At 39.5% G+C, this 25,944-nt stretch overlaps 1 protein-coding gene across 2 annotated transcripts in view; it reads right to left on the bottom strand.

Moving 5' to 3' along the window:
- Window positions 1–3,149: 3,149 nt before the first annotated feature.
- The window catches only part of LOC127001633 (heterogeneous nuclear ribonucleoprotein U-like protein 1), a 62,892-nt gene continuing 40,097 nt past the window's right edge, over window positions 3,150–25,944 (bottom strand). For both annotated transcript variants that reach the window (XM_050866521.1, XM_050866522.1), the window contains exons 7-12: window positions 24,144–24,395; window positions 11,442–11,610; window positions 10,631–10,825; window positions 9,049–9,299; window positions 6,801–6,974; window positions 3,150–5,308 (exon numbers count right to left, since the gene is read on the bottom strand). In XM_050866521.1, the coding sequence (XP_050722478.1) occupies window positions 5,096–5,308; window positions 6,801–6,974; window positions 9,049–9,299; window positions 10,631–10,825; window positions 11,442–11,610; window positions 24,144–24,395 (1,254 nt within the window). In that variant the 3' untranslated portion in view covers window positions 3,150–5,095. The remainder of the gene's footprint in view (window positions 5,309–6,800; window positions 6,975–9,048; window positions 9,300–10,630; window positions 10,826–11,441; window positions 11,611–24,143; window positions 24,396–25,944) is intronic.

The following is a 25,944-nucleotide window of genomic DNA, read 5'->3' as shown; positions in this document are numbered from 1 at the left end:
AGAACTTATTTGGGAGTGGTTCATACAAACCAAACATACCCAATGGCAAGAAGAGACCAGTGTTAACCCTTTCCTTGCGTGCAGTCTGGACGCGACCATCCCCTCAGGCGCAGTTGGGGGGGTTCTTTTAACCTCTGTATCTCAAAAACTATTCATCACAGCTAAAAACCAAAAACACCACTGGAAAGAGGAGGTCCAGATCTATAGGAGTCGGTTATGTATGCCTCTCTTGCGAACGTACATGCACGTTCAGGGAGTGTTGAATGTTAACACTTACGTCAGTGCATGCGGGATGATCAGCCATATTGAGGTAACTGCGGAAATCTCTTTTTTCAGACTCTGGCAAGGGAGTATTGCCAACTGCAATATTTACAACTATTTGGTCAAAGAATCAGTCAGGTGATAGGGGAAGCTATGCAAAAATGCTGCTATATTGGGCAAGAACATCCACCAGTTACTCGTCCGTAGATTTGCCTCGCTGGGCTGATATGATTTTCCACAAAATTTAGTGAATCCACTCAATGTGCAATCCTGTGTTGTGAGAATTAGTGTTGGAACACTCTCATACGCAGGAGATTTGAGTGCAGCTGGAGCTTGCAGCGAGCGTTTAGCGCCACCAGCAAATATGCCTAATGCCCGCTGCAAGCGTTTAGCAATGAAAGGGTTACATAAGAACATAAGAACGCAGGAATCTACAAGAGGCCGGTAGGCCTGTACAAGGCAGCTCCTTTGACCCTAAGCTCCCGTGTATCTAACCCCACCTAATATCACTGTCCATGAATTTATCTAGTCTATTTTTGAATGTGACAATTGTATTGGCACTCACCACATGACTGCTAAGCCTATTCCACTCATCCACTACCCTGTTAGTAAACCAATTTTTGCCTATGTCCCTGTTGAATCTGAATTTATCCAGTTTAAACCCATTACTTCGTGTCCTACCCGGTTCTCTTACCAACAAAACCTAATGAATGTCTCCCTTATTAAAGCCCTTCATCCATTTATAAACCTCGATCATGTCTCCACGCACCCTTCGCCTTTCTAGAGAAACCAAGTTTAACTGTTTGAGTCTTTCCTCGTATGGCAAGACGACTGCTCTCTTCTTGCCAAAAGCTAGGTTTGGTTCATGTGAGCCACTCATCAAATATGTTCTTACACACTCAAGAAATGGTGAAGTCATTTCTGTTTGTCAGAAACATCTGCAATGGTTCCTAATGAGTCTGGTATGTGCATGCGTGTGTGTATGTGTTTTTGTTGTTACTCGATCCACGTGTTTATGTGGTCGGAGTCTAGATGGGTGGGTTGGCTGCTCACGCGCAGTGGTGACAATGAGAACTGGCATGGAGGAACCACAGGCATGCCACACCAACTGTTTCTTCCTTCCATTTAACTGCAGCAACAAGTCAATAACTTGGGTAATGGCAGCACAAGCCGTGGCAGCCCTTACTTTAGCAGACGACGCCATATTGATACAGGGCAAGTGCTTTGTTTACGTTGTGGATGCGGGCAACCGACCTTGGCCGTGTGTGACGCACACCCGGAAAAGTTGGATTTGCCGGTTTCCCATTGAGGGATACCAAGTCACATGCAATGACGCTTAGTAGCTACTGAAAGACTCCTAATGAACTGTAGATCATGTAACTGACTAAATTAACACGTGTTGTCCTTGATGAGTGACAAAATGAGAAATAGTGTTGGTTCATCCAATCATATGGACAAGATAGAGCACTGGCAGATTACGGGAGGGAGGTGAAAAAGTCTCAAGAATGGGGGGGGTCGTTCAAGGCCATATATATCATCAGATGACGCCTTAGGGTTGCAAACTTGCCACCCTTCCCTTAAATTATGGAATGCCATTTGTTCTGTATTTGCCTGTTTGAATGGTTAAGCAGATAAAATTCAGTATTTTAAAACTGTAGTGAGTGCATCTCACCAGTCCATATTATGTTCGTCAAGAGTCGTCCTGAAATACATGTAGACTACGCGTTGTAACGTCTCCCCCTTGCTCCTGCCTTCACTGGTAGCGGGCAGCGGCTGTCAGTCATGGCAGGCCAGAGAAATTTTAGGGTTGCCATTCGTTCCTTAAAATATGGATTTGCTTTGTATTGGAGAATGGGATGTTGCATTCCTTATTTGTTTTAGATCAAGGTGGCAGCCCTAATTGAGACTCTATTCCCAGTATTTTATGCTTTGAGCACTCGTCTTGCTGTGAACAAAAGGAACCCATGCTCACGTCTTCGACTTGTACAAAGAGACACACCAGTCCTCGTCGAAAGACCGATTAGGTCAGCTAGGCTGACTTAGCCGATAGAGTCTGTCTCCCCTCCCTTTCATGAGCCGTTACCTGGCAAGGGTTTGTGGTCCCTCCTCGAAGGGATGTACGCGTTTGACCATAACGGCCTCCATATTGCCCTTGTTCCACCTGGGGGATGATGGGGGGGAAAAAAAAAAAAGTATACCAAGTCACCATTCATAAACCAAAGCATTTTTGTGGGATTTTTTTGCTCGTAAATCAAGTCACTCGTAAACCAAGGTTTGAGTGTATATGCAGTAGAAATGAGTTATATTATATAAGAGGTGCATGTAATGTTTCCGGCTGGGATGGAGAAAGTAATGAAAGCGTGTATGACAGGTTTAGAAGAGGTGTGACAGCGAAAGGAGTGGATTGTGGAGTGGTGTGGTGCGCTGAGATGGTTTGGGTTTCGACATGTGATGAGAATGGGGGGGAGAACGAATTTGTGAAGAGTGAATGAGGGAAAGATTGAGGGAGGGAGTGTCAGGGGAAGTGGATCAATAGGGTGAGTATTGGAGTTGGAAGTAGCAGAATTGAGTGTGCTCTGAGTACCAGAAAAGGGAGAGATGGAGGCTCTCCTGCCGCGGGAAGTTCTCGTAAGGGAGCAGGGCGTCGGAGATATATAGATAGATAGAACTTAACTGCCATCTGACCATAATGTCATATGGCCTCTGATGCCTGGCATATTCTCCTCTCCCCATTAATTTTCTCTCCAGTCTTATGGCACCTCATTCTTTTTCCATATTAAATTAAACATCAGCACCACAACTACATCTCCCCCATGTTTCAGTAACACGTTATGAAGTCTAGCCTTTTACTACTTTTATATTAAATCATGGAATAATAACACAAAAAATCTACAATATCTTTAATGATTCTCTATGAAGCATAGGATATTTTAACGATGAATCATATCATCATCAAGCATCTGCATAAATAGTATTCTGTGTACCCATACAGTGATGATTACAAACGGTATGTTACTAAATTCAAAGAGTTTGTACATGTTTTGTTGCACTCAAACTTTCAGACAGTAAGAAAAAAAATAGTAAAAATAAATAAATAAAAAGAATTAAAAAGATAAAATTCTTGTCAACTATCCAGGCCCATTTTAATAATGTCCATTTTCAGGGCACTTTTAGAATGTGTCTGCAACAGAGATGCACTTCTTAATTCTCTCTCCACTAAATCCCTTCAGCCAATTTCTACTTATTACATATTTCTAACCCATTTATTGTTAGCATTGCACTTACATAGTTAATATTTGGTTAAGAGGATAAATAAAATGATTTTGAATTTTTTTTTGTTGCAAGCTCATCAACCAAGCAGCAAAATACATATGCTACCAGCTTTTCAAGTACACATAAATACCATCTAGAATACATCTTGCTGGTCAAGAGGTTACTAATCTAAGTAGATGTAGACAGATTCAGATTGTTTACAGTTCTATTTGTCACTTTGATCACATAATATGCCTTCTTTTGATGTTTGAATTTAAATGGAGGTTTATTTTCTTACATTAAAACCATATCCTATAAACATAAGGTGCAGAAGCACTATGATCTTCATGTTACTAGATACACACATGCCAAGGTTACAATATAATCCTAAATCTTCATGAAGCCGATTTCTGAAAAAACTGTGCTACAACTGTATCTTGAAATCTTGTGTCATGTCTGTTGTCTGTTGTGAGATCTATCTTGAAAACTCGCATATAAGGAAGCCAGTTTAGAAACTGATTACTTAAGAACACAATGACACAAATTTATTGGAAAAATCTAATGTTGCTTCAATTATAATTATACTACCCTCGATTCTGAAAATGTTGCTAGTGTATCTGATAAATGTAGTGGTAAGCTGCAAAACAATGCATGGGTTTGGTGTGCCACTTCCGAATAACTTAAGATAACTTTCTTCAATATGGTTCTTTGTTATGTAAACAAAAGCTTCCTTTTCTTCAAAAGCAATCACTGTCCAAACCATGGCTTAGAATCATCAACTCTTAATGGTACCTGTATGCTAACTTACAAATCTGTACGTATAAATATACAATCACTGATACCTACACACATTTGAAATGAACAGAAACATAAAAAGCCTATTCTACAATGATTACTAAGCTGTCACCAGTGCTCACCTGCAAGTACTGACTATAAAACTTTGGACTCTCACTTCTAGATTAACCATTATCATTTACTAACAGCTCGTCAAAATAATAAAAAAATACGATTAGTCATGTAACAGCAAATGGGTTGAAATTTCCACTATAATATCAGAGCAAAGTCATATAGTTGTTATTCTAGTCAAAATATAATTTAAAAAATTATGGCATTCCTGTATTAAAAATTCCTAGTCAGTTGGAATAGCAGCTTTAAGACCAAAAGCAGGGGAGTATTGATGAACTTCGTGCTTCTTTTAAAGGAATTTGATGCACATAATTCACACAAGTAATTAATGTGTTTTTTTTGTTTTTTTTGTTACAAGATATATGAATATGTATCAACATCAGGCAAGGAATCTTGTTGAAGATTCAATGCACAATGTTCATACACATTTTAAGGAATATTTATCTAGTGTTGTAACAAAGTTACTGCAATGTTCCTAATGAATGTATCCTTCATAAACTAGGATACATTCACAAGATACTCGGCAGCCATTGCTGCCAGAGTGCATTAGCTTAATTAAAGAAAAGATGAAAAAAAAAAATGTACATGGGCCCTCCATTGTGATCACTATGTGGACAAATAATGACCACTTGCTTCACACATTTTCATAAAGAAGGGATCACAAGCAAACATCAATTTACCTCCTCTGGCCACTGCTGGTACTGTAACCAGATCCACCCCATGACTGCTTGCCATAGTTGCTGCCCCACTGCGTCTGACTTGATCCACCCCAGCCACTCTGCTGGCCCCAAGTACTACTACTACTACCACCAGATGCACTGGTCGGACTGGTAGATGAGGTACTATACTGTTGTCCTGAGCCATATCCTTGACTGCCATATCCATAGCCCTGTAAAGAATAACAATATTATTCATCAGTTATGGCAAATCCAAAATAAGCACATCATACAAATGTGTGTATTTGCTAATATCACATTGCTGTCAAGTTTAGTTTGCAATCTCATTCAGACTGAAAATATTTCTTCCTGTACATACGTATAAAAATGATAAAATGGTTGACACTCAAACACAGCCAATACCTTATCCACACATCCAAACCATACCTCCAAAATACATTTCTCTTTACTAAAAACTCCATTTATTAGCCATAGTGAGCTCAGGTACAGTCATCTCTCATTTTTCAAGGCTTTAGTAGTTATGGATAATCTTGGGGGAAAAAAAAGTGCAAAACTGTAAAGAAGCAAGTGCATTGCAGAACATCTGAGTTTCATGCAATCAAGCCTAAGGTTTGTCACTATCAAGGGTCGTCCTATGCACAGGAAAAGTTGGTCTTGAGGCTTGAGTTCTATTCAAAGAAAGTCACTGTTCACTGGGGTGTGTCCCATAACCATAACACGAATAAAGGGGGACATGTATACCAGCAGAGATATAAAAAATCATATTGACCCCCTTCGACCCAAGGCTATGTTTATAGGCTCGGTACTGGATCCGGGAGAGATGAAATCATAGTGTTGTGGCTAACCTGTCAACTGAATACACTGCTGCACCAGTTCATGATCATTGGGCCCAGCAAAGTCCTTCTGAGGGTTAACAGGACTGAGAGGAACAGCACGGGTAATATAACACCTTTTGGGCTAGCAACTCACCATGGGCCGGGGGTGAGTCAGACGAGACAGTGGATCAGCTGGGCGCTACAAAAATGATGTCCTACACAACAGCTCCCTCACAATACTCCCTCAGCAGCACTTACAGGCAACACTTTACTGGTAACAGCACTCATAGTTGAATGAAACATGAAAAAGGTAAGATACTGGCTCCACTCACTGTTCTGTTTTCTTTCCAAACTGCACCCCCCTCCCACCTCACCCAAACCAAACTATGATTTGGCAGGGCTTCTGGCTAACACAGCCATCTCAGCACAAATCATTAGCTCCATTATGTAACTCTGCACAACACTGCATGGCTAACGGCATTCATCCCGCATAAATAATCCCTGGCCCATCGTGACGCATCACTCATTCCTCCAAGGCGCTAGGAATATTTTTGCTAGTACTGCAGCTTTGGTTGAGTGGTGAAACTTGGGACTACACTTGAAATTGCTAGTTAGAAAAACACTAGTCGTGGGGCCCCACCGTAGTATGACATATAGATACATCACCAGATTGAAGAAGTTAGAAGTTCTGCAGAAATTATATATATTAAAAAATAAGTTCAGTTGGATGTATATGCAATAACTGTCCATGGCTGTGGTGCTCATCTCTGCAGAACTTCTTTTAATATGAGCAGAATTTATTAAGGATATGACCATTATAAAAATCTGAAATTTTTGGGTTTCAACTTACTGAAGCTTTGTAAACTAAAAATTAAAAATCAATACTCACAGTTCCCCAATATGGCTGTGTCTGCTGCTGCTGCTGCTGTTGAGTCTGCTGCTGTTGTTGGTAATACTGCTGATTCCAGTTGCTGCTATAGTTCTGACCATAGCCATATCCCTGGTTACCCCATCCTTGCCCGTAGTTATAGTTGTTGTAACTACTTTGACTCCCTTGGTTACCCTAGAAAATGAATGAAAATCATTTGTATAGACAATATTAAAATCAATGTGGAAGTTTCTTCCTCAGGTTAGTTAACAAAGCATTGGAAGAGATGTTATGATTAGAAGTTATGTTATCATCTCCATGAGACTACGCAATGACAAAAAATCACATGAAAAAATTACCTATATTTAGAAGAGCAAAAGCTGTGTGTGTGTGTGTATTTACCTAGTTGTAATTTTACAGGGCCTGGCTTATGCTCGTGTGGTCCCATCTCCATATCTGTACTTGTCCAGTTTTTCCTTAAAGTTGTGCACAATCTTCACCAATACTACATCCTCACTTAGTCTGTTCCAAACCTCTATGTTTCTTTACGGGAAGCTATTTCTTTTTATGTCTCTCAAGGATCTTCCTGTTCTTAATTTTTTACTGTGTCCTCATGTGTTGCTGGTGTTTCTCACTTCCCTTAGTAGCAACTACTCGTTATCTACTTCCATTTTATTCCACAATTTGTAAATTAGTATTAGGTCTCCCGTTTCTCTTCTTTGTTCCTATGTTGGCAGGTCTATTTCCTGTAACCTTTTTTCATACGACAATCCCTCCAGTTCTGGAACCATCTTCGTTGCCATCATTCGTATGCTTTCTAGCTTTTTTCACGTGTTTCTTCTTACGGGGAGACCACACAGTTTCTGCATATTCCAACTTTGGTCTAATCTTAGTGGTAATCATCTTTTTCATCATATCTTTATCCATGTAGTGGAATGCTATTCCTATATTTTTTACCATTCTATGCATATCTCCAAATAACCTATTTACATGACTGACTGTTGGTTATCTTGTATTATCACTCCCAGATCTCTCTTCTTGAACTTTTAATATTTCTCCATCTCCCATTCTATATGTCTGGCATATCATTTACATATACACTTGGCCCTCGATTTAATGGACCCCGATTTAATGGATTTTGAATTTAACGGACCACAAAATCTCAACAGACATTCTGTCCGTTGCTGGGTAGATTTGTCCGGTGTGACACCGACTTTAGAAACGTCAAAACCCTAAAATAATAATATCACAGAAAGTTATATTTTTTCATCAAAACTGCTTGCATCGCCTCCCTTTAACAAGGTCGAGGAGGGTGAAGCCCCCCTCCCCCCACCCGTTAGGTACATTAGATTAAGTTAGGTTTGGTTAAATTTATTTGGTTCGCGATTTGGGGCAGCGGAAATACGAAGCTCAGGACGGGATATGGCAGTGGTGTGTGTGGTCCAATTCGTGGGCCTGTGTTGCGAGAAATACCTCCTTGCAACAACAAGTTGTGCTGCTGTCAACCACGCATATGTACAGGGGGAATACACACAGGAAAAACATTAATTTACCTGGTTTTGTTCAATTAGTGTGTCCACTTCCGAGTGTGAGCGGTGAGTGAAATGAATATATAGTATGCATGTTGAACCTCTCTCTGTGAGTTGTTTTGCTGCTGTGGCGGCGGGCGGCAGCAGTTGCAACAGCCATTGAAAAGTCAGTCATTAAATGATTTGTGACAGAAACAATTATCACATTATTTCATAACACACTGAAAACTGAAAAAAATGTTTCGTCTGCCTATGTGAGACTAGCACACTTGTAGAATTTTACCAATACGTGTAAACATCATCTCAATTACACAGTTCACCACCATTACCATCCTCCTCCATCACCTCTACCACACTACTCGTTGGTCAGGAAGACCTAGACGTATTCTCCTCTGAGGAGGAAGACCTGTTCTCCTCCGAGGACCAAAGCCTTCCTCCTTACCCAGCCAACCCGGAGGAATAAAATCACGTGAGTGCATGTTTGAATTATTTCATTATCAAGAAAAGTTCATATTATTGAGATGGTTTATTGGTCCAAAAAACACACTGATTTCACTGTGCATATTTTCATATATGATACTTGACTATTCGATTCAGTTTGATGACAGAATCATTGTTAGATACAGTTAAGTGTTTGAAATTTCGCACACGCGCGAGCCCCGGATACGATATGCGTACTCGTGACGCAGCGCCGAGGCAAAAGGGTTAAAAGTAATACATATAAGATAAGGGAGACTAACCTGTGGCCGATTCCAACTGTTCTGATAGCCGGCACGGCTGCCCCTGTCTCTATTGTATCCTCCTCGGTTGGTATCTCGGTTGTAGGCCCCACGATTGTAGTCTCTGCTGTAGCCACCACGGCTACTGTCTCTGTTGTAGCCTCCTCTGCCATAGTCACGGTCACGCATCCAGCCTCCCCTGTCACGTCGGTCAGTGTATCCACCACGGCGATCACGATCCCATCCACCCCTGAAGCTATTGCCTCGGTTACCTGCAAAAGCATTGTGGTGCAGCATACCTCATGAACACAGTCCTATTATTTGCTACATAACCATTATCAACATCATGAGTGCAGGTTTGAACTCAAGGTACAGCTCAGCTCCACTATTTGTGACATCACTTTTTCATGGGTTTGAATATTTGCAGACTTATTTTGAAATCAGTTTTAAAAATTATAGGATATGTTATTAACTTGCAGCCCACATTGCCAGTACGCTTTTTGAAGAGAGCCGGGTGATCACTCACAACCTTTAAGTGGGGTAAGCAAGTATTCATTTTCAAGTATTCATTTTCAGAGTGGCGTGATCCATGCATACTTGTCTCATGCTGTCCCTAACAGCTCCTCTTGAGAGCATTTAGCTGAAGTCAATGTTGATAGGTGGTCATCAGGATTCTCTCTCAAAAGAGAGAATCAAAGATGAGCACTGGGGGGGCAGCAAGAGCCAAGCAAGATGGTGCCACTATATACACTTGCCTGTGCCATAACAAGCTGGGGCTGACCATCAAGCCCCACAAAGAAAACTAACAGGCAGAACAGGAGGGAGGGGAGTGCCCTCTCTTTGCAGAGGCTGAAAATGTCAGCTATAGTCCAACACAAATATGAAGTCACTTTGGGTGGGGCCCAAACCTCTGCTGCATCACCCCAAATACATCACTCTCCCTCATATGCTATCTATGTACTATTCAAAATTGTGTATCAAATATTCTGTACACATTAAATAAAATGAGGCAGACCTGCCTTCCCTCAACTCCCCTCTCCCTCACTTTTCCCTCTTTACTCTTATACTTACATAGTACTTTCCCTAATATTTTTCTTCCACTTTCTCCAAACTCTCCCCGAAAGACTACCTTGCATCTTGTCTTACCCTTGCTATGCACTGCAGTGTTGTAAAATCAATGACTTAAGCTTGTTGTACTTTAAGAGCTTTGAAAATATACAGTGTAAGTCTGTTAATGCAGTCATCTGGCAAGCCAAAATTTTTTTCCCCATGGATTGTGGGTCTGGAATGGAATCCCTATATATACATGTGCTCCAGTGTATACTAACATTAAAAATAGTGACTTCTGTGATTTTGGCATCACTACAAATTTCCCTACAACAGTCTGCTGTTAGCAAGGTGTAATAACAATGATTGTGGGTTGAACTTACATTACTAGCACAAAGTGAAGATAAATTATCAAATGGCAGACAAAAATAGTCTGGCTGCTTTATTTGTTCATTTATTTGTTTGGATTGTAGTTACTAAAACTGCCCTTATTACTGGTCACAATATCAGTCTCCATTTGTTCAGTACATGCACTTACTTTCCAATCAAAACTTACCATAGCCTCCACGACGGTCCATGAAGCCCCCACGTCGGTCAGCAAATCCTCCACGGAAGCCTTTCTTCTGGCCAAAGCCTGCGTCCTCCCCCTCCTTGTTGTACTGTTCCACTAGTTTTTGACTCTCCTCTCGCTGAACCTCTATGAACTCCACTGAATCAAACAGCTCCCCTTCCTCTGGCAGCTTGAAGTTGGCTGTACACCAGGAAGAGAGTTTAGCACCAGTTCCAACCCTGACCACACTAGAGGCTCTCACTCGCTCCAGGAAATTGCAATGTCTTCTTGAGAAAGGGTCAGAGGAAGTAGGCATTAGTCTGCACTACATGCAAGACTCTTTTACATAAATCACTTTCGAGACATCTGTGATGCTGTCGCCAAATTATCTACATCCAATGGAGGTTTCCTTGATTTACTATCTTGTAGGTTATCTTGTAGGTTATGTGAAAACACATTTCCATTTGCATTTGCAAAATGTACAATATTTCCTAAAGTGAAACATGTAGAAAGAGGACTTGCTCAAGTACTTGCTCCTTTTGTAAATCATTGGTAAACGAATGAAAACCTCCTTGTGTACCTTATACTGTAAATGTAATGAGAAAATAAAACAAGTTTAATGATACCTATGCAGACCAACAATAATCGATGGGAGAGGGGCAAGCAAAATAATTATTAAACAAAAAATAAATACAAAAAATTATAAGTGACAAATTATCCAATGAGGAGAGGCAGCAACAATAGCAACAACGACAAACAACACAATGACAATAGGTGTCCATGGTCATTTTGTGGTTACCTGCGGGGCATTATTTACCTTTCATCTCTAGCACCGCCTTCTCTGGAACATCCTTGCCTTCCTCCTTCTCTCGCTTCTCTGTTCGTTTCTTGAGGTCCTCATCAGTGGGACAAATAACAACAGCACGACGTTTGAAGCCGGCAAAACCCTTCATTTTACGCCTCTGAGCCGATGGGTAAACATTCGTCTGTCCCGTACCAGAGGAGATAAATATTAGGCATTTTTGGGGCTTTAGGGTCATGCCCGAAACCTAGGGACTACAGTGTCCTAGTCTCCTCTGTAAAGACAGCCTGGAAGAACAGATTAATAGCAGTTCCTCTGTTCGTTTCCCTTCCCTCCCTTTTACTTGGTAGCATACGTACCTGCTAGACCTCGCCATCTCGACCTGCTGAAATGATCAATCACGTTCTTTATCCATGTTTTTTTTAATTCCTAAACCCTTATCTATCTATCTCTCTCTCTCTCTCTCTCTCTCTGTCTCTCTCCATAAGTCCTTAAATATTCTTCCTAAAATCAGCACAAGTACTACTTCACCCTATGTAAACTTACCCATGACGTGGATTCTCTGCAATTAAAGAAAGTTATATGGCTTAAATTTCAGAATGACAGCTTATAGTGCCTTGTTAATCATTATGATTTGTACACTGGAACTCAACACATCATATAAACCTCACTAAAGCTGAGCTATATATACATCAAGCCTGTGTAAATCTTTCCAATGACTCCTTTCTCCTCTAGTAAATCACATACATTTTTCATTAGTCTCAGTATTTTATGCATATCAGCCTTCTCCTACCATCAGTCCTACGATCGCTCAAATTCATACTAAAAAAAACTTGTACACCATGACAAGAGAGAAAATATCCACAGAAATCTCTAAGTCTTCTTAAGTATATGCTAATGTGTTGTTGGTAACTTCTATTTCATACAAGGGAGCAGATTTACTGAATTCCTATGCATTCCCATGAATTCAGTTCATATATAATATCTCCAGAATATGTTACAGTCACAAGTTACAAAAAATCCTAATAGCATCTTGAAAGGCTTTATAAATTACTTTACCTATTTATGTATTTAAAGATATATTAATGTCGATTCATCTCCCACTTTCAATCAAAAATTAATGTTAAAAAGTAAGATGTCATGCCATATCATGAACTTGTTCTATAGAAAATGTATATGCAATTAATTATTAGGTATTCCTAAAACCTATGCCTTAGCTCACCGACTAGAACTGCTGAGAACAATAGGTATTCCTAAAACCTATGCCTTAGCTCACCGACTAGAACTGCTGAGAACAATATCATATTATGCATCAAATAGCAATTTGAAACACCCATACCATCAGTCGTAAATAAAATGTGTATACAGAGACCCACTGTGTGATTAAACTGAGTTTTACCTGCCTACTAAAAGAAACCAAAAGATATCTAATACCTTAGGCAACAGCAGTGAATATAAAGAGTGTACAGCAAATAAGAATCATAAGTTACTGCCCTGGTGAAACTGATACATATTTCACCATAAACACCACTATCTGCACGAGTGACAACAACAAAAACAAAATAAGATTATCCACTAAAGTTAATCATATCAGCCCGGACAGTCATACTTCCCACTGTTCAAATGACCCCAGTTGCTGGTATGAGTTAAGAATGCAAATCAAAAATCTTTCGAGTTTCAAAGGGGGTGTAACTTTGGATAATGAATTCTGCCTCTCAAATTTTTCCATCAAGGAATTCACACCTTAAATTGCTAACAGTCAATTCTATTCTTTATCTTATGTTTTACAGTATCTGCAACCTATACCACTCCTAATCTCACTTGTCTTTTTAATCTTCATTTTTTTCCTATACATACTTTTATTATTTGTATGCCACTACAGCAAGACTCTTCCTTCAAATGGCTTTGGCATACTACTACATATCTCTATTTGTACTCTTGCTATTCTATAGCATATACCACATACACATTTCAGAGCAGGTTATTTTTTATTTATTTATATCCACTTTCCTTATTGCCTGTGGTAAAAGTCACTGTTGATATAAACCTTTTCTTCATCCAATGTCAACACTGTACAAGTTAATAATCTAGAGTGGGTTCACCACCTTGCATTTATCTGACTGCCTCGGAAAAATGCCCAAACACTCTAAGCCCCTTCCTAACCTTTAATCCATCAGCTTTTTCTATGTTAAACCATTCTCTCCATTGCGCTCCTATAATCCTATGATTTCTGTGCTCTGTACTATCATTCCTTAACAACTTCTGGACCCACCAGAAGGTGTGCTTCTGACATTTTGCTTCAGTTCAGTGAGATGACCTAAGGATATATTTTTCCGGTTTTCCATGGAATGATTATGGCTTCAAGGTCAGAGACCCCTCTATGTATGCCCTGCACATTTCAGGCGGAGGGACTCATTTCATGAACTTTCTCTGCTCCTCATGCTACAGTGTCTGGCTTTAACCCTTAACCCTTAGAGTATGGGTGGTGATATATTTCTCTGGATGCTGTGCACGGGGAAAATTTAGGCATTTAAAAGAGGTGGAAATGGTCTTTCTTCTTTGCAATAATTGTATATTCATCTAGCAGATATGGTGGTGTAATAAAACTTCTCTCCTAATAATAATAAAAAAGTTATGACAGCCGAAAATATTGCGCATTTTCTCGTGGCCATGATGCGTTGCGTGGAAGCACCCCACTCTCTCTCTCTCTCTCTCTCTCTCTCAACCTACTACTTGCCCCTCCCTCCTCTGTCAATGTCACTACCACAGCAGTCATCAGAGTCACTGTCACTTTGATTCGCCCGCGCTCTACTTCCGCCCAGAGCAGAGGAACTGCTTGACGCGTCACGAGACATGCCAGATGTATTCCGAACAAAAGTGGAAAATGATCTGTGGCCTTCGGTAGGCTGCGCGCTGGAGACCAATGAGTGTGTACGGATGCCAGATGCCTCCACCATTCTTCTGAGTCAAGAACTGGCAGTATATTTGAAACGTAGGGAGCGTAGAGTGTGATGATTATATATATGATCCCCATACAGGTGGGGCGTGTGGTAGCGCACTTATATATATGATCGTCGTAATCTAAGCGTTAAAGCATGGGTGTAAACAATAGTCGACAGCTGGTGCATGGGCTCAAACCACTGGTGTCGGCAATAGTCGACAAGACATTTTTTAAATTAACGTGCCTGAAGCACGCTGAAGTAGAGTAAGCATGTCGTTTTCTTTCAAACCATACCCAACCATGCTCCCTTGACTTATTATACTGGTCAGTGTATGCCTTGTGTTAGCTTTGAGAAGATGTCTGTTAGACATCCCACCTCTTCTCACCTTCCAGTGAATTTCATCCACAAGATGGGGGCCCTTTGACCTCAGCACCCATCAAGGGCATCAAGAAACCCGGAAGTTAAGTTTTTTTTAGGTGTGTTTCACATAAACTCTATAAAAGTTATGCGTTTTATCACTAAATCATATGAGGAAAGTCCACTAGGAGTGGAAAACTGTCTATAAAAATGTGTTTTCAGTGATCCTATTCAATATTCCGTACTCGCTCTACCAATGGTCATATAGTCTTCAAATTAATGTCAAAAGACAATTAAGGATATGTATTTTACAATGATACTTCATTCAGTCACAGGAGGTAAGTAGAAGTGAAGATATGAGGTTGAAGTGAGATATGTTTTTGCTTGAATATGCCCGCATAGGAGGACAGGCACGGCAAAACAACCCCGCGCTCTAAGGGTTAATCATGCTTGTTCTATCAAAGACAGATAGGCAGCTCACAAAAGGTATCTGACCTTTTAAACTCCTGCTAATCATGATCTTCCAGCTCTGCCCAGAATCATGCCAAATCTGTTCTCTACAACTCCAGAAACTCTTTCATTAATAGAAAATGTCAAAATCTTCCAGAGACTTCTGGCAGTTAGCCAAAAACATCTCAATCAATCTTATTTCATCTTTCCTACCTCTCATTAGTTTTGTGGCTCTATAGCTGCCACACATGTCTCTAAAGATGAGCTCTTTGCTAAAATTTGCTCTGCAAATTCTACTCTGCACAACACAGAGCATATTCCTCCTTCTCCATCCCCCCTCTGAAACTATGCCTATTATTAAAATGTTTAAAATCTTTCCTACAAACTCTGGCCTGAATCCTCAGGCTTATAGACCCCATGGAGTGCCTCCTATTACCCATAAAAAATGTGTCTCTGCACTGACACCCTGCCTAGTCAAACATTTTCATCTCTACATTTACAAACATATCCCTCCTTCATGCTGGAAGTATGCCTACATACAACCTGTGCCTAGGGATGACAGCTCTAATCCTTCAACCTGATGACATATGACTTATTTTTCATCTTTTCTTTAGCTTTTGAAAAAATACTCAAACAGAAAAGTTCTTCAGAAGCTTTCAACCCCTTAAGGGCAGGCGAGTTTTTTTCCGGTTGCTACATAGCAGGTGTGTGACGGGATTTCCTGCTCTGCTTTTTTCCGCCATAATTTTAAAGTTTGCATGGGGATTTATGGGTCAATGTGACTCCAAGGCTGCCACACAATCCCTCTGTGCCATTCTCAGTGTTTTTGTGACTGTAACAATGGCACGAGGAAAGTTTTTTGGGATCTTCCTCATCTGATTCTGCAATGCAATGCAAGATGGCGCCACTATAAACACTCGCCTGCGCCAGAACGGGCTGGGCCGACCATCAGGCCCCACCTGGAAGAAGTCTTGGGCCGACCATCAGGATCCACCAGGAAGATGCCTACCGGCGCAACAGGCATCGACGTAAAAAAAAAAAAAAAAAAAAAAAAAAAAAAAAAACGAGTGTCTACAGCCTCCTTTTGCTCCCAAAAGAGTTGTGTGTGAGTGCTTCAAAAGTGGTGTTACTGGTGAAGACTGTGACATCAATAGCATTAAGGCCCAACCCTTGTCTTATCAGGAAGGCTGAGCTCTGTTAATTGTGCAACCTCGCTTTGGTGGCCATCCTGTAGATCATTCTCATTATGGTCATGGTGGAAGTAATACTGAGGCCCCTGAGGATGCATCCTACCACCCTTCTGGGTTATCAAGTTAAAAATCTGTGGGTAATGAAGGTTTGTAGCAGGGTTGAATGCGTGGAGGGGGAGGGCCACTATCTCCACCTCGCCAATCACAACCTATGCAGTGCTGTGAACACAGGCTTTCTGAGAGCTAAAAGTTACTGCACTTCATTACATCACCACGGAAACACCACAAGATGCAGAGATTTTGGGTTTCTGGCAGTTTAAAAAATGAAGATGGATAAAGCGAATGCTCACAAATTTAAACCTACTGGATTAGGGAGAGCTGTGAAATTAATAATGGAAAGTGAACAATTTTCAGGAAAACGTCAGAACTTTGCTGTATGGGGAGAACCGTTTGCACCATACACCCCCACCCTTTAGAGGTTAACTTCTAACCTTCTATCTCATCACCACTGGAGATTTTGCAAAAGCCATGCAACTGGATATCTTGACTTCCTATGTGACTCTTGGTCAATCTCTCACAGCCATTTCCGTGAAACTTTTGCTGCTGCTTTTGACAGTCTGGCACAAATATTTGCTTTACAAATACCTATTTACTCAATGGAATCTATTTCTACTGTGGCAGACAGTCAATGTTCCAACCCTAAACCTATCAAGTGGTGTTCTGCAGAGTTCTGTTCTATTTCACTCTACTGTTCATTAATGATCTTTCCAAACAATGTTCTATCCATTACTCACTGATGATTCTACTCTGCATTACTCAACGTCGTTCAACTAAAGACCATCCGAAAATGAATTACAGGACTCAAGGGTGGACGCTACAGAAGGCTTAATATCTGACCCTGCTATCATTTATGAATGGGGGGGAAGGAACTTACAAGTCTTTTGATGCAAAAAAACTCAATTTCTCCCCCTGAATACTCAACATAATCTTCCAAGGATCTATCCCCTACTCTTCGATAACACTCAGCTGTCCTCTTCTGCACTTAACATGTTTAGTCTACCCCTAACTCAAAATCTCAACTGAAAATTTCCATTTCTCATCTCTTAGGCATTCTGTATTGTCTCTGCCATTTTTTCCCCCTCCCAGATTTCATTTTTACTTTTTTTATTAACATTTCAGTCTATGGAGCCAGTAGGCTTTCTTGGTGGGGCCTGATGGTCGACACCAGCCCGTTAAGGCGCAGGCAAGTGTTTACTGCAGCGCCATCTTGCTTGGATCATGCTGCCTCCTGGAGCTCCTCTTTGAGCCATTCTTACAGAGAATCTAGAGTCCAAGTTGATAGGTGGTCTTCAGGAAAGCAAGTGGGTAGTCTTAGGCCACTCGGCAGTGACTGAAAAATCCCAGCTTGTGGTGGTGAACAGGACGCGAACCCATGTCCTTCTGGACGCGGCACCGACACACTAGCCACTCAGCCACCAAGGGGCATATCTGCCCTTGTATGGAATATTCATCTCATGTGTGGGAAAGTTCCACTCATCAGCCTTTTCGGACAGCAAAGGCTACTTATTTCATCAACTCCTCTTAGTGAGTCTTCTACCTCTTTGCTGCAATGTTGCCTATCTTCTATTTACTATCAATATTTTCATGATGACTGCTCTTCAGTACTTGCTAACTGCAAGTCCTAACCCTTCCCACAGCCCTGCATCAACACACCGGACTTTGTCTTGAATCTGGACTTTTTATGACCTGCTTGTTTTAGTCCTTTATTCTACATTTCTCTTGCTATTCTTCCATTATTCACTGTCTATTCATATTAAATGCTTCTTGTGGCCAATGTATGAATTTTTTTCCAGTGGCAACAGAAGTAAAGGTGGTTAGTTTCATTTCATGTCTCATTTCCTATAACCACCTATATTTCCTTTACCTCTCACTTTCTCTTGTGAGTGACTATGCCACAGCTACGTCACACTAGCCTCGCATCACAATCCACTGCATTTGGCAAAACTAACCTTTCCGTCACTCTTAAAAGTGTATGTTGCAAATGTCTGAATCATCCACATCTTGTTAATGAAACAAACTGAATGAATTAGGGCAAGGTCTGAAACATGCTGTGCCAGATTATCATCTTTACCTGACACTTTGTTTAAAAGTTAATTTTGATAAATATATAATATGGCCATAGTAATTTTAAATTGGCAAATTACAAAGCACCACTAATGTAACTATATATATATATATATATATATATATATATATATATATATATATATATATATATATATATATATATATATATATATATATATACATACAGTAAAACCCCGATTATCCGAAATGGAAGGGGGGAAGCCTCTTTCGGATAATCCGCATTTATGGCCGCCATTTTGATCGCCGCCAGTTTGATCGTCGGCATTGTGTCTTGCTTTCTCGTTTGGAAGCACAGGTAGAACGCGATGCGACTGCCCAGTGTGAAGTGTGTGACGCGACTGCCGCCGACTGACGATGTAAACAATGAAACCAAACAAACACACGCTACGCTAAACAAAGTAGTACGCTTAAAACATGTGATGTAAATGTTTTATTGTATGTTTGTCTGTGTGTCTCCTTGTCTGGACCAGTGTATGTTGATACTTGTGAGCGTTGCAGATCTGAATTGTGAATGTTGCAGAGTGCGATTGTGAATGGTTGTGCAAGCTTGCAAGTGTGACCTTGATGCATCGTGCAGGTGGAGACACAGTATGATGACTCATATTATCGCGCAACTCGTATGTTGGAAGGGGAATGTGGCATGGAGTGGAGAGGGGAGTCGTGTTTGTGTCGTTGTCTTGAGAGTACGGTGTGAGAGTAATCTTGCAGTAGTGTTTTCGTTACGCGCACCTACCGCTCTTTTGCTGCGAGAAGCGGCGCGGACGGTGTTGTTGAGAGTTTGTTTAATGTTTTTGTCTAATACATTGATCTATTCGTTACAAGCTATTTCGCAATGTATTAGAAAGCATATTCATTTTAACTGTTCTTATCAATTTTAAATGTGTTAATATAGTACATATGTAGTTACTTTTATTTATTTTTGATGTTTTATAACGTTTTAGTATAGAAAAGAATTTTTTTAATTGCATTATCCAGATCAATTTCGGATAATCCGGTTTTTTGGATAATCCGCTTTCGGATAATCGGGGTTTTACTGTATCTATATATATCTATCTATATATATCTCTCTCTATATATATATATATATATATATATATATATATATATATATATATATATATACAAACTCAAATAGCTCAAATTTACTTAAGTAGGGAACTCCCTGTATTGAGAGATATTGTGAGTATTCTAATCACAAGAACTGTTCACAGGGAAAGTGTGTACCATATTTGATTTGAGCATCCCCACTACTTACTGCAAGCTCACTATCATTTAAATTCACTCTAAAATAATCCTCACAAAATTTTTGCAATCATGCCCAATAATTCCTACAATAATAGCAATCCTCTTCACATTAATGCAGAAACACAAATTGCTCTGTTTTAATCTTCAGACAGTGCCAAAATTATCTATGCTATTCATCGATCTGAAGTGGTTTGGAGACTCAATAATCCTAAATAGTTTCTGCATGTATGGTTACCATATCTACGATAAATAATTTATGTACATTTTTTCCATGTCCCTGGCATTCTCCTGCACATCTTCATTCACTCCCAAATAGATACTTCCTATCTGCAAATCTCATTTTCAAGCTCTTAAAAGATTCAATGTTTTTGGCATCTATCACAAAGTAAGTTTTCTGGGTTTCTTTTCTGGGCTCTTCAATAAAAAGTAATAAAAACCTGTTAATTCAGTAATTAAGATTACATACTTTGTATTCGACTAATATAAAAAAGGTACATAGACAAAAGGTGAATGCTCTCCTCATATGGATGTGCATAAGCAGTAAGGGCTATATCTAGGTAAAACCCAGTATGGGGTTGAAACCTGAAGCCAAACTCATCCCTTCCTGACCAGATCAAACTACTGCCACTGATGATCCATTTTGCCCAAGAGGAAGTCACAGCTTCATAATACGAACTTGTATAATTCTTTAAGTGAATAAACTTTAGTGTGAAATGAAAAATCTGTTGAAAAAAAAAATGTGAAGGGAAAAAAGCTATTCACTCTTGCAATATGACAACAAATCAACATTTAACAATTACTAAAAGTGAAACTACATTTTCATCAGGTGGTCAATCAAAATCTGAGCTGGTATATGACTGGCTTGCTAGAACATGTCGAGTACTTAACATGATATTTTAGAGAACTTTCCTGTGAAATTTCCTAAAACTAATCAATTAACCCATAGGCTATGGGTATTTTCTCCTGTGCCATGTGGGCTATTGAATAATAGGCACCGAGTGCTAAAATTATTTTTCCTGAGGTCAGTTACTCCAATATTATCACTCAATAACAGGTTCATTTTAATCTCATTGGATTAGAGTTACCTTGAACACAACAATGATTGATGAAAATCTTAATTCAAACTTTAATGGCAGCAGGAAGGGTGGGAATGTGGATGAGGGGGCATTAGCTGTCCAAATTTTTTATATTTCCTGATACCAAGATATATCCAGATGATGAAAAAATAAATAAATAAATAAATAAAAAAACACTGATCAACAAAAATGCCTGCTTTCAGTGCAGTAAAGTTTGTTCAATTATGTTCAGTAGTTCTGAGATAAAAGTATGTTAAAATTTAATTTGATGTATTTTTTCTACGGACTAAATTTTTTCACACGACTTTTGTACATCTCAACTGCCGAAATTTACCCCAAGAATAGAAGCGCATATGGCTAATTTTTGCAACATTCACCGAAATATTCCAATGGGAAATGACTTGTGTTATATAACTACACCTGTAGCCATGGCCAAGACTGCTAATGTGTTGAGGATAGATGCGACTTTGTGATATCGTTCAGCTAAGCAAATAAAGACAGATATGATGAAGTGAGCAATTGATGTAGCTAAATGCATGTTTATTTATCTTAATGACATAAACTGACAAACAAAACTGGATTTGTGCATTTGTGCACTGGGGACATGCTTGTAACACTGCAGTCAAACCTGGCTTATATCAAGGCTTAAGCTGCATAATAGGATGGTAGAACAGAAATAGGATGGAAGCAATATCTCAAGTGCTATTCAAGTCAGACAAATTCCATGACATATTCTCAAAAACTAAGTCCTCGTCAAGGATGTTCATGAAATGAATGATAGACTTCAGAGACATATTAACCCCTTCAGTGCCACATCCGTATAAATATGTATATGGACACCCTGATCCGTCACCTCAGTGTCACATCCCTATATATATGGACTGCAGTTTAAAAACTCACAGCGCAATATGAGTATCCTCAATAGTGTTATAATTCATACATGAAAGTGTGCACAACAGTGTTATAAGTCATTATATATAAAATTAATATAGACTAAAAGATTTAAGTAAATATTGTTAATGCTACAATACAATAAATTTGTGTCATGGTTTGAATGTAATTTATGCCTCTGTGTCACCTTTTATATGCATTATATGCATGGTTCCCCTCGCGATGTGCTTAAATATACTCAAAACCTCATAATATACCCCATATGATAGTATATACGTCAAAAAACTACATCTCCATAACTTACACCGTATCTACCTATAGATGTATCATGTCTACGGTCCAGGCGCAACAACTTTCACCCACGATATTGTAACTACGCAGGCCATCATCATGGAAAATGTCAACTTAAGTGCCCAAAATGCACATTTATTGTTTAATGTCATAATATAGGGATGGAGCCAAAGAAAAAAAAAAAAAGCCCAGCACCAGGAGGTCGGCAAGCGTCATTGCCTCTGGCAATGAATAGGTTAATATTGATAAGTTAATAACATAAGAGAAATGAAGATGGATTCAAATTCAGCTCAATGTACCCTACCAATACAGTTTTTCTTTTCATCACATTATGTGCTGGTTACACGCTATTCCAAGATACACTATAACACAGTATTTCATAACCAGACAATGATACATATCCACATACTGTGATCACATTTGTATTTTCTTAAATTGACAAGGGTTTTTCTTTACTGACTTAATTTTTGGATTTAACCACAATATTGCATCTAGCTTTCAATTTTCATGCTAATTGCTCTTCTGGACACACTAACTGCATGCCTCCTTCCCTCTTGCAGCTTTGCTACACATGACTTTCTACTTTAGCCCACCCCAATGATGCCCAAATCCCTTATGCAAGAGTTACCCAGCATCTTTATTATTTAAGGGCCATCACTGTTAAACTCTGAACAACCTTCTTTCTTCTGTATTCCTCCTTTGTACAACGTAACACTTTCAAAAGGAGAGTATCAAGACCTTACTAACCATTTTTGATTATTCAATTTTGATGATCTCCACTTTGGGGGTGCAGTGATTTTTTTTTTTTTTTTTTTTTTTACTCCTCTTCAACAGCCATTTCAGAAAGTTCTCATATACACCTATTATTCATTTACCTTCTGATATATAAAGTTTTAAGGAAAACCTTTATAAAACCTCTCCAGCCTAAAATTCATAATGATATAATTCTTTTAAGATGGGAGATGTAACTAGTGAGTTGATTATTCACCTCTCCTCTACCTCAGGACATTATCTCATTACATTTCTTTCAAAACTATAGCATGGCAACTCATCCAGTGTTTGTTACATAACTTAGCAATTTTATGATATTAGGGAAATTTTAACTGTGGGAAACTTTTTGCAATCCCATTATTTGAGAGCAGCCCCATACTATCTATTTTCTATATGCTTTATCTAATTTGCAAATGATACCGAACTTCCCAAATCAAAACAACTACAAATGCACTGCCATTTTTGTAAAAATAAAGCCTAAAAGCATATATTCATATGAATATATGACCTATCACATACTTCCTAAATTTACCTACTCACATTTGCATATACTGCAAAAATATTAATTGGTGACATCTAACATACTTTGAATCCATAACAAGCCTGCTTCACTACCTTTGCCTAACATTAAAAATGGCAAATGCCTACTATTTTCTCTCCATTTTAGTTATCCATAATGTTCAGAATTACCAAAGGATTGGGAGTCATTGTAATGATCAACAGGTCAATGTTGTTAACTAGCGTCATTCTTATTCACTAAAATTCATAACAATCCCATTCATCTATTATATTTTTCTTCATATCTTTCCTGATGCCTTAAATATAGGATCAATGGCAACACTTTAGGAGCCAAAGAACTCCCGTTTTCTCTGCCCTAATATACTCAGTAGTTACTTATTTATCCTTGAGAAGATAATTATCCATACATCACCTATAAAGTTGTCATCCTTTGAAGAGGATTTTTAACACCTTACCTGTTGCTTTTTCCAGGGGTGGTGTAATGTTGGGGGTAGAAGAAGAAAACTAAGCAACATACCTTCATTAAATGATGCTTCGACCTGAAAATCTAGGACACTTACCTTGGGAACCTGAAAGGGAAGACCATAGTTACTGGACTTACCTTGAACTCACCGTACCTGATGTTGATTGTTGACCTTCACATGTCATATATAAAGATGTGCTCCAGGTACTTGCTTGGATGTCTGACAGATCAATGCGTACTTACCCTCAGATTTATTATCTGTCACTATCAACATTCCGTTCTTGGCAGTAGTACAGTCCTGTCTGGCCATAAGGCCACTCAGTGGATCATTCACGAGCTTATGAGGGCCATAGCGGCACAGCGGTTAAGCTCACCTGATCCACAATGAAGTTGCGCCTGCGCTTGTAGGCCAGTTCTAGCAACTTATTGAGACATTTGGTGCAGCGTTCAATCAAGGCTTCCCAACGGCCTGAGTAGTTTCGGCGACGAGGCAATCCATTGACCTTCATCCTATCAATGAGGGCGTTAGTACCTAATACGTTGTACTTCTTGTTTACATTCTCACGGCAGTACTTTTCTACCCAAGTGGTTTTGCCTGCACCGGGCAAACCCACCATCATGATCACCTGAAAACATACAATACAATTAGAGGAGGAAAACCAGATTAACACACGTCATTTACCCAATAGCTATAGCATTTAAAATGGAAAAAGTTATGTTTCTGAATCAGGAGGACCACTGCCCACCGAGAAAATGATTCGGCAGTGGAGAAAATAAGAACATGGCAACATTTATTTTTTCTTAAAAAATTATCTTTAAAATCATGGTGCGTCTTCCAAGATGCAATGTCTTATAAGCTGTAAAATACGGTACAGGTAACTCTCGATTTACGCGAGTATTGTGTCCTTGAAGAGGTCGCGTAAATCAAAAACAATGTAAATCAAGCAGGTAGGTTTCTATCGAAAAATAATTATTCACTTCATTCAGTGGAGAGAGAGAGAGAGAGAGAGAGAGAGAATATCCATATCACCAAGATATCCACTCATGCACTCTGTCTCTGCCTCACTCGTGTGAGGAAGAAATGAGGGACACCATGAGCGACTGGCTAGTATTGGTACTGGTACCAAGCAGTCTGGTATTGGTACCGTACCATATAGCTGGTACCGTTAGTACCGGTACCTGCCCACCCCTATTGAGTAGTGTGGCAGCTTGGGTACTGTATTGTTGTTCAAGTGGCATGCGGGAAGAACTGAGCTCAGCTGTGTGGCCGCGGTGCCATGTGAGTCCAGTTGCGTGAGACATCTGGTGGCCACTCCATAAAATATTGCGTATAAGTGAAAAAAACATGTAAATTAAACATTTATTTGGATTTTGGACCCCGCATTATTTCAAAAACGCGTAAACCAAACTCGCATAAATCAAGTTACCTGTATATACCATGCTTAAGAAATTTTTTGTTGAAACTGTTTCCAAAACTTTACAAAGACAAATCCCGCGGCCCCGCTGCACACGACTTTCTACTCAAGTTCATCCCTATACTGTCCAAATCCCTTATGCAAGAGTCAACCAGCATCTTCACTCTTTCATCCCTCATGCTGATAAACTCTGGAACAATCCTCCTTCATCTGTATTTCCTCCTTCCTACGACTTCAACTCTTTCAAGAGGAGCGTATCAGGACACCTCTCCTCCCAAAATTGACCTATCTTTTTGGCCACTCCTCATAACTTTTTATAGGGGCAGCGATTTGCGTGCTTTTTTTTCATTATTGTTCTTTTTTTCACCCTTGAGCTGTTTCCTTTACTGTAAAAAATAAATAAATAAAGCTGTGAGACTATAGTTTGAAGGGTTAAAGCAACCACCCTTCTTAAGAACAGGCTATATTTAGGTGCGAGGGTGATTCATCCCTGGGTGAAATGCCCCAGTTGATTTAACCCCAGGTTATTCGTCCCTGGAGCATGAAGGAAATGCCTTTTCATTTGAATCATATTTTTCAATGAGACTTTTGATGTCCTTAGTGACTTAGTTGGCTTACATACTGATCCAGACTGATCTAACTTAATCTTTTTCACATTTGCAAGAACTACTTCCTTTTTCAGTCCTTTGATAAGAAACCAAAGGTTAGGGTGGGTTTGAATTACAGAACTTTGAAGGGCATTGTGAAGGCCCTCCAAGTT

Source organism: Eriocheir sinensis, chromosome 21, assembly GCF_024679095.1.
Source record: "Eriocheir sinensis breed Jianghai 21 chromosome 21, ASM2467909v1, whole genome shotgun sequence".
Lineage (NCBI taxonomy): Eukaryota > Metazoa > Arthropoda > Malacostraca > Decapoda > Varunidae > Eriocheir > Eriocheir sinensis.
This window is presented reverse-complemented; position numbering and strand designations above follow the sequence as displayed.